Source organism: Cucurbita pepo, chromosome 6 (assembly GCF_057944985.1).
Source record: "Cucurbita pepo subsp. pepo isolate OVF chromosome 6, ASM5794498v1, whole genome shotgun sequence".
NCBI lineage: Eukaryota > Viridiplantae > Streptophyta > Magnoliopsida > Cucurbitales > Cucurbitaceae > Cucurbita > Cucurbita pepo.
The window spans coordinates 6082862-6093360 of record NC_141803.1 but is presented as its reverse complement, the minus strand read 5'-3'; the positions used below and the strand labels follow the sequence as shown (position 1 = coordinate 6093360).

General features: G+C 36.2%; 1 protein-coding gene across 1 annotated transcript; it reads right to left on the bottom strand.

Moving 5' to 3' along the window:
• Nucleotides 1-142: 142 nt before the first annotated feature.
• Nucleotides 143-2265, bottom strand: LOC111797634 (uncharacterized). The gene is made up of 2 exons (XM_023680694.2): nt 425-2265; nt 143-310 (listed from the first exon to the last, which is right to left on the bottom strand). Exon 1 carries the CDS (start codon nt 2221-2223, stop codon nt 454-456), a length of 1770 nt encoding a protein of 589 aa, XP_023536462.2. The 5' UTR covers nt 2224-2265; the 3' UTR covers nt 143-310; nt 425-453.
• Nucleotides 2266-10499: the final 8234 nt, after the last annotated feature.

The following is a 10499-nucleotide window of genomic DNA, read 5'->3' as shown; positions in this document are numbered from 1 at the left end:
TAAATCAGAATCTTGTTTCTTTTAATCGTTATTTGGTCAATGTTTTAGTTCTCTTGACTTCAAGTTCATAAATATAGATCGTGTTTTGATTTGAATGATGAATAATGCGTTAGTAATAGTTATTGAAAATTTGCGTAAGTTTCCTTTTTATAGTAAGCTTTGAAAGGGAATATTGAATACAATGTAAAACTAAATATTGAAACAAACATATATCACATGTAGTAAACTAATGAGAGATCATGATTTGTCTGTAGGGATCGTCTTCATTCGGCCATCTCTTTTATTTGATACTAATATTCTCTTTGTTTCCTGCAAGAAAATAATATAATAGAATTTGATGAATACCAATGCAAGATTGATCAATCTTCTCGAACATTATTAGAAAAATGGTTACATCAAGGAGGATTGCATTCAAGAAATATACCTCAATGGAATAGTAAAATGTTCGTGCATCTAATAGTATTGAGGAGGTGGTGGAGACTTGTACTCGTAGTCCTTCTTAGGTGGTGGAGGAGACTTGTAAACGGGTGGGGGAGGAGAGTAGTATACAGGTGGAGGTGGTGATTTATACTCCTTTGGTGGAGGTGGAGAATAATAAACGGGAGGAGGTGGAGAGTGATAAACAGGTGGGGGAGGAGAATGGTAAACTGGAGGAGGTGGTGACTTATAAACCGGTGGTGGAGGAGAGTAATAAACTGGAGGTGGTGGTGAGTGATAAACAGGCGGGGGAGGAGAATGGTAAACTGGAGGAGGTGGTGACTTGTAAACTGGTGGAGGAGGAGAGTAATAAACTGGAGGTGGTGGTGACTTGTAAACGGGTGGTGGAGGAGAGTAATACACTGGAGGTGGTGGAGAGTGATAAACAGGTGGGGGAGGAGAATGGTAAACTGGAGGTGGCGGTGACTTGTAAACTGGTGGTGGAGGAGAGTAATAAACTGGAGGTGGTGGTGACTTGTAAACTGGTGGAGGAGGAGAGTAATACACTGGAGGTGGCGGGGACTTGTAAACTGGTGGTGGAGGAGAATAATACACTGGAGGTGGTGGTGACTTGTAAACTGGTGGAGGAGGAGAGTAATACACTGGAGGTGGTGGTGACTTGTAAACTGGTGGAGGAGGAGAGTAATACACTGGAGGTGGCGGTGACTTGTAAACGGGTGGTGGAGGAGAGTAATACACTGGAGGTGGCGGTGACTTGTAAACTGGTGGAGGAGGAGAGTAATACACTGGAGGTGGTGGTGATTTGTAAACTGGTGGAGGAGGAGAATGGTAGACTGGAGGTGGCGGTGACTTGTAAACTGGTGGAGGAGGAGAATGGTAAACTGGAGGTGGTGGTGAGTGATAAACAGGCGGGGGAGGAGAATGGTAAACTGGAGGAGGTGGTGACTTGTAAACTGGTGGAGGAGGAGAGTAATAAACTGGAGGTGGTGGTGACTTGTAAACGGGTGGTGGAGGAGAGTAATAAACTGGAGGTGGTGGTGACTTGTAAACTGGTGGAGGAGGAGAGTAATACACTGGAGGTGGCGGGGACTTGTAAACTGGTGGAGGAGGAGAGTAATACACTGGAGGTGGCGGTGACTTGTAAATTGGTGGTGGAGGAGAGTAATACACTGGAGGTGGCGGGGACTTGTAAACTGGTGGTGGAGGAGAGTAATACACTGGAGGTGGTGGTGACTTGTAAACTGGTGGAGGAGGAGAGTAATACACTGGAGGTGGCGGTGACTTGTAAACGGGTGGTGGAGGAGAGTAATACACTGGAGGTGGCGGTGACTTGTAAACTGGTGGAGGAGGAGAGTAATACACTGGAGGTGGTGGTGATTTGTAAACTGGTGGAGGAGGAGAATGGTAGACTGGAGGTGGCGGTGACTTGTAAACTGGTGGAGGAGGAGAATGGTAAACTGGAGGTGGCGGTGACTTATAAACGGGTGGTGGAGGAGAGTGATAAACTGGAGGTGGTGGAGAGTGGTAGACTGGAGGTGGCGGTGACTTATAAACAGGTGGAGGAGGAGAGTAATAAACTGGAGGAGGTGGCGATTTGTACTCATATTTTACCTTCGGTGGCGGGGGAGAATGATAAACCGGAGGAGGAGGAGGAGATTTATAGACATAGTAAGGAGGCGGTGGAGAAGAGTAGCTATAATCAGTAGCGATCACCGACGTAAAACTCAAAATTGCCACCAAAACAGTAGCTACGAGATACGCCATCGAAGACTTGGATTCTCCCATATCCTTGTGTCTCTCAATGGTATCTTGGTTTTGCTTCCAAACATGCATCTCCACCCTTTATATAGCTTCCATTCATTGCTCCTTCAAGGCAATCAAATCATGGTCAAGAAATTTAAGTATTAAATTGTTCATTGTTCTACCTAATCTTCGTGGAAATATAATGCAATATGTTTGACAAATGAGACCCGCCTGCTTCGTATTCAAATTTGGATTAGATTATAAAATTATATAAATTTGTAACACATCTCGTTCTTCGTTCTTCGGTTGAATACTTCTTCGTGTAACAATAACGACGTATTTTTTTATATTTTACGTCGAGGGATAGTTGCATATATACAATTTCAAATAAAATTATTTGGAAAAAATTCGTGTTTATCATTTCTGAAAATAATAATTTCAATTTTTATCTCGTGATTTTTCTATCATCAATGATTTAACTTTAAACACGTACGTATTGAAATCACATAAACTATGAAACGAATCAAGTTTTCAATTTTGTACCGAACAGAATTTAGGGTAACCAATTTGGAAGGTTAGGAAAGACAGATTCCAATGAGACCAAATAGTGACCGACGCCTTTTGGTGATGAATTAGGTTATAATATTTCTTGAGAATCAGTCGTCGTAAGAGGTTGAAGAACGCGTGGATCCTCTTGTTTTTTATTTTTCTTTTTGTAAAGTTGATGAAATTTTTACCAACCCTATTGTACTTTTAAAGTGATAAAAAAATATCATATTGGTACGTTGGGTAATATGTTGATTAAACTAATGTGTTGTTGAATTGAACGAGTATATATGATTTATGTGATTTGGGTATGGTCATGTATGATCGATTATGACTTTGTATGAATGTACGTATTATACGAGAAATCATGAATTAGAATTGTTCATAAAATACGATAGACAGATCAAGATTATGAATTCACGTCTCGAAAAAAAGTTATAGGGCATAATATCATTGAACTGATGATTTAAATTGTGAGACATTATGCATATTGCACGCTCGAGTAGTAATAGACTACTTCTCCAATATTATTCATGATCCTTTATCTTTTAGGTTTGTTTTGAGTAGTAATAGACCTTATGGGTAGGTTAACGAGCTCTCCTAGTAGGTCCATGTGCATGTGTGTAGACCTCATGTAGAGAAGTTCTATGCATTCAACCATCCTATAAATATGAGCAGAGTCCAAATTCAGTCATGAATTTAAGTCACATAACATGTTGTATGATGTCACACATCGAGATGACCAACCGAGCTTTTGGCTCGCGACTTGTCTCACTGATCCCTAGGTATGGTTAGATTAATTAGGGAGCTAGTTGACCGTGAGTTCGCCCTTTTTCGAGCTTTTTTTCTCTCTTAACAGGTGACTTTTTGCGGTCGGTACAAAATAAATATTGAAAAAGTAATTAAATAATAATAATAATGGAGGGAGCCAGCTAGAATTTATAAATGTGAATTATTAAAAAATATTTGATTATTAAACATCACGTTATATTTGAAAAGTTCTTAGGAAAAAAAAGGTGAAATATATATTAAAAGATTAAAATCTAACACGAAAATACCAAGTTGATGATTGATAGAGAAAATATAAAATTGTAAATAATAAAAAAAAATTAAAATATTAAGGAATAATGAGTCAAATTAAAATATAGATTTTATTATATGGTCAAATGAATAAAATATAAAAGAGATTATATTTAATTATATTATGGTATGTGATAAATTAATGGATGAATTTGGACGACGGTCATGATAGAGAAGGAATTTGGATTATTTGGCTAATAAAATAGTCATTTTTAAGTAGAAAATTCCATGAAAAAAAAAAATAATCTCACCAAAAAGTCTCGATTCGATGCTGGACAGTGTTAGAACTTGTTTGATCTTGTAACCCTAATGTTGAATGAAGTGGGTACTCGAGATTGGAGTTAACTATGCTATGGATGATGTCAAACAGTGTCGAAATGAAAGTCGTCATAATCGAAGAGGAAACCAATTGCGTTGTACATGCGTGTGAGGGAGAATCAATGCTAATACTTATCGAATTTGGAGTCTCGAGGCTTCTGTTAGCACTGTACCAATGCATATTTCTTTCATTATACTAACGTTATTTGAATCTATAATTTTAAAAAAGGAAAATTCAAAGGCAAACATCATCGAACATGGGATGAACAAAAAAGAACAAGAACAAAAGAACAAAAAAATGTGTGTAATGGCATGCATACCAAATCATAAGCGCGTATTTCACATTAATTAATTCCTTAATCGTTTTCATTGACTACTCTCCATGGATTAAATTTGGCCCAACAAAATACTTTGGTGGGTGATAATTTAGCGTTTTTTTATTTTTAAATATGCAACTATTTAGTCTATCGATCACACAATTCACTCCTTTTAGGGTCAGCGTTTTCGCTGGTACTTGTTCCCTTCTCCAATTGAAATGGACCTCCCAATCCACCCTCTTTAAGGCACACCGCCTCGTGTCTACCCCCTTCGAGGCTTAACCTCCTCGCTGACATATCACCCGGTGTCTAGCTCTGATACCATTTGTAACATCTCAAACCCACCTCTAGCTGATATTGTCCTCTTTGGGATTTCCCTCTCAAACTTCCCCTCAAGGTTTTTAAAATGGTAGGGAGAGATTTCGACGGCCTTATAAAGAATGAGTCATTCTCCTCCTCAACCGATGTTGGATCTCACAGTAAGAAATAGAGATGTTCACGGGACGAAGACGTTTTGTTTTTACCACCTGTTTCATGCTGCAATTTTGTGAAACTTTTCATTTATTTTGTAGAGATCGAGTTTCTCGTCGAGAGTTTTTTTTTTCCCTTTCCAGTATGATAATTCAAATTTCATCTTTGATTAGCGTGACATTTAAATTTCTATAATTTCTACGAATACAAATTTCAATATAAATATATATACACGGTGGAAAGGGGCGAAAAATTGGGTAGAGTTTGGTGGAGAATACGATCTCTATCCCTAACCCATTTTAGCTAACGAAAAAAAACGTTCTCCCTGCTCCCTCTTTCATTCCCCGTTTCCATCCACATACAAACCGAGTTTTTAAACATTGCTCCTCTTTTATTCATCATGAAGACAATGATCTAAAAACAATTAGGGAGATAATTAAATGAAGTGTTATAATGATTAAATAAAAGGAAGCTTTGTTTGAAAAAATGGAGTAAAATAAGACATGAGGGAAGAAAAATGAGCAATATTTTTGGAGTTTGGCAAAGGTTAGTTGGCATGTCTTACTCCAATTTTGAACCAAATTATGTTGATCATATTCTTAAATGGCCTTTAATTGAGATGCATTGACTAAGATTAAGTACTAATATTGAATTTGTCAATTAAGTCACTATTTCTAAAAAAAATCTAAACATAATTTAGTTAAATAATTAAAAAAAGTAATAGAAAAATAAGAATGGTTAAACTTCTAACGCACCAAATGTTATGAAAGCCTTTCGAACTAATTCGAGTAGAAATAGCTAGAAGCTTAAGCTTGCAAGGTGACCCCATGTGTCTGACCTGATGGCAACCTCACTCGAACTGCAACCTGGGTATGCGCCTTGACCTATGATCTGCGACCGACCCCTACACCCGACTCGAAAAGCTCGACCTGTGCCCCTTCATCAGTGTCAGCTCGGTGCATTCTACTTGTATATGGAAGTAAATGTCAAGAATTATTTATGCATTCGAAACAATGTGTTTTAAGAATTTGTCGTTTGGATTATAAATTAAATACAAAAATTATCTACATGTTATAGGAATTTACCTATGGAGATCGTCGTTAAAAGGGGTCAAGAATGATCAAAAGAGGCCATAAGTCGACTAAAAAGGAAGAAAATGAATCTATTCTCCACCTCAGCCCATGTGTCTCCCGGGCCCGTAAATGAATCTAACCCAAACACTTTGTCTGGCCCAATTCATTTTTGCCTCACCCCGCACGCGACCTTGAATCCTACTCCGACCTAGTAGTGACCCGACTCAAAATGCAACCTATATGTGCCCTGACCCAATTACCCGCTTAGGATAGTCGCCTAAGGGAATTCAAATTTAGATGATAGGTTACGTCTCATTCATGATTGTATGTGTTTGAGTCTAACTCAATGGGTCAATTATGGACTATTTCTTAAAATACTTCAATCACGTGCTACTTCTATATTTCAGGTAAAGGCAAAGTACTCTTGCATGGTGATGGTGTCATTGCAACTTTAAAGACTATGACACATGCATAAGATAGTTGTATTTAATTTTGTAGACTATAGGTTAATATAGGTTGTTTTGTTTTAAAGACCTTTTATTGAACATGTAAGTTCATGACAATGTTTTATGAATATGTTTCAAGTGATTATTTATGCATAAAACGGTTATGTTATGTTTATAGTAACGACTTTAGGTTAGTAGAAATCTAGGGTCGTTACAAATAGTATCAGGGCTAGACACTGGGCGATGTGCTAGCGAGGAGGTTGAGCTTCGAATGGTGGCTGGACACGAGGCGATGTGCCAGTAAGGACGTTGGGACCCATGAAGGGGGTGAATTGGGGAGTCCCACATCAATTGGAGAAGGGAAGGAGTGACAACAAGGACTCTAGGCGTCGAAGAGAGGTGGATTGTGAGATCTCACATCGATTGGAGAGGGGAACAAAACATTCCTTATAAAGGTGTGGAAACCTCTCTTGAGTAGACGCATTTTAACAATCTTGAAGGGAAGCGCTAAAGAAAAAACCCAAAGACGATAATATCTGCTAGTGGTGGGCTAGTGCTATTATAGTCATACTAACCTTAAAATGCTTTCAAAGAGTTGAAACTAATAGGAAAATGTTGTAACATATCAGAACCAAACCAGATTAGTCGAAATGTCGGTCTCGAGACGTCAAAAAATGTATTTCTTGACAAGCTTGAAACCACTCAAATGCCATGAAATGAAGACCAAATATTGTATTCTTTAACGGGGTTCGAACAACTTTCATTTTTTTTTTTTTGAATTATTCCATATGGATTGTGGGTAAATTTTTTTTTTTTAATAACCCGATAACCGAAACCTGAAATAGAGGTTTGGGTTGGGCTGGGTTGGATTATCCATCCAACAAATCCGAACTTTTGGGTTGGTCCAAAACAATTTCTTCAACCCAATCCAATTCGACCTATATACACCCCTAATCTCGAGCCGTTACTTTGGCCTTCATCACGTTGTGGTCAAATAAAATAAGTGTTTTATTATGCTAACCTATGCCAGTAAAGTCAACATATCCCAACATAAAAATGGCAAGAACTCCGACCATATCAAACATAAATATTTAAATTTCAAGTTACACCCCTTCCAACATGTTACACCTAGAGCTGACCTCGACAATAAAAATTCATGCAGGCTGTCGTTTAAGGAATTGTAGTACGCGGTTCGGTGATTTTAATAATTTTGTTCATCAGTCGACAGATGTTGAAGAAACGTGTGATTGTTTATTTCTTCTTTGTATATATATATATTTTTTTAATGTTTTCATATTCTTTTTGTTTTGGATAGTTTTAGAACACGACTTTCCATGTTGGTGTGATATTATCCACTTATATCATAAGTTCTCGTGGCTTTTCTTTAGGCTTCTCTAAAGGTTTCGTACCAATAGAGAGAGAGTATTCTTTGATTATAAACCTATGATCCTTCTCTAAATTAGCGGAGGTGGGACTTTCATCGAACGTTACAAATATATTGTATAATAGTTTGACATATGTCGTAGATTTTTTTGAAAAAATGAATATTTAAACGGCTAAAGTTGTGATGTTTTAAAATACTTGAATTATTTGTTTCTTAAAATATTAATTCATGTATTATGTATTATGCTAATGATTAGTTTCATTTTTGTTTAATCTTTATAGAATTATTAATTTTTATTTAAATTGAAGAGATTGACTTTTCATTTCTAGCTCGATCATTAAATAAAATTTGAATAGAAGTTGAATAAAGACTTATTATTGCCAGAAGTATTGTTAATTTAGATTTGCTAGAATAAGTCATTTGTCAAATCGTTCTAATTGATGTCGAACCTTGTAAAGTTGGATTTTCATTGATAAAGAATTAAACCAGTTAATTGTTCTTAATATTCTAATTTTTTTTTCCGCTCAGTCAAGGTTATTGGCTTACATTCTCCTCCATAAACTTGATTTTACTTGAGATTCTTCGGTTTGAGCAACTCACTCATGTCTGCAAATTTAATCCTTGTTAGAGTCTTGGTGAGAATGAACGACGACTAAGGCCAACCAAATAAGTAGCTTTACTATCGGTCGGTTGAAAGACTTGTCTTGTGTACGACAACACGTGTCTAATGGCCCTTGCACTTATCATTTATGCTTTATATTATATGATGATGTGACTAGTTATATGATGATGAAACTATGATATATGATGGTGTGATTATGTTATATGATATTATACGACGATGTTATATGATGACTTTATATGATGACGACATGATGATGATGTTGTATGATAACATGACGATGTAAGATGCATGATGATGAGATGACCTAATATGACGTTATTCCATATTAGGATGATGTGTATGTATTAAATTTCATGATGCATTATGACGATGATTTTGCTAAGACACAACCCTAATTAATGTTAATGATGATGAACGTATGAAAACCAATGCATGCATGTTACTTAGGGTAATGTGTGAATGGTGTATAGGATTGTATCATAAAGATGATTTAAAGATGAAAACTATAAGGATCTCATGCAATTTGTGTTTTCATATACATCGGGTTACTTCCTCATTTATGAGGATGAGTACGGACGGGTACACTATGATGATGATCTTCATCATGCTAGACATGACATTCGGGAGACTGTTGACCTCTGGATGTCGGCTATGGACAGCTAGCCCGACTATGATGGGTCTAGGGGGTGTGAACTGCCAGGAGATTCATGCTCGCATGTGTGGGTCATGTGTAGGGAAATACTACGCACCCAATTTTATCTTGATTGGAGGCCATCCCTATGATGGTTTTAACGAGAGGTCTTTAATCATAAGTTGCATGTATTTGCATTCCCTGACCCCAATAATCAAGTCCCTTACTAAGTATTTCTTAAAATATTAAAGTGGTGTGCTACTTCTATTTCAGGTAAATGCAAGATACCCCTGTACGACTAATGACAACATCACAAGTAGAGACTATGGTACGTGCATATGATAGTACTACTTAATTTTCTTAAAAGTAGGTTAGTATAGGATGTTTTTACTTTTAATGTTTTATTTGTTTTATTTAGTATTTCATATCGTTGTTTTAAAAATGTTATCAAACATGTAAGTCCATGACAGTGTTTTATGATAAAGTTTTTAAATGTTTATTTCTACCTAAGAGAGTATAATATGATAATAGGTATTTTAGGTCCGTAGAAATTTAGGGTCATTATAGGAAGTCATCGGGTTACTTTTTTTTTTTTTTTTTTTTTTTTTTTTTTTTTTTTTTTTTCAAACTTACCTCTTTTATTTCTCTCTTTTATTCTTCCTAATCTCATCAATTAAGTCACTTGCAAATTCTTGGGATGGATGTTAGAAAGGAATAAAAATGTTGTAAATTGAGTTTTTTTAATATTTATTTTAGTAATAAACTCTCATAATTTTATAACCGTTATTAAATAAGAATATTATTAATTTGGTTATTAATTTTGTAACTATTTTAATATTAATCTTGTTTAATTTCATAACGTTTGATGATTCAAACAATTGTTCCTATATAATGGGTTTGTCTAGGAGGCTGAGGATATCAAAATTTGATATCGGAGTTTAATTGAGTTTTGTGTGTCACATTGTATTTCTTGGGTGACATTTTGTTAAGAGACTTTGTAGTGTGAGAGTAAGGTATTCACTTGTAACACTTTGAATATTAGTGATTGATTGTTACTTGTGGATGTAGGGGAATTTCTTCTCTCCGAACCACGTACATATTTTGGTGTCTTTTTGTGTAATTTCGTTCATTAGTGTTGTGAGTATATTCGTTCTGCTTTCGGTCCACAACAAGTGGTATCAGAGCCATATTATGGTTTTTGTGGTATTGTAAAAGTTTTGACCTCATCGACCACTAGACGTGCTCACAATCGTGCTTATTTTCTTGAAAATCAATTTTTCAAGAATTGAGTTTTTCTACTTTCATCCAGATTACTTATTACAAATAGCAGAGTCATCTGGAATTAAATCACGACGTGGATCGAGAATTTTGAGTTTTAATCTCGAAGTAGAGAAATTTGATGGAACAAAAAATTTTGGTGTTTGGAA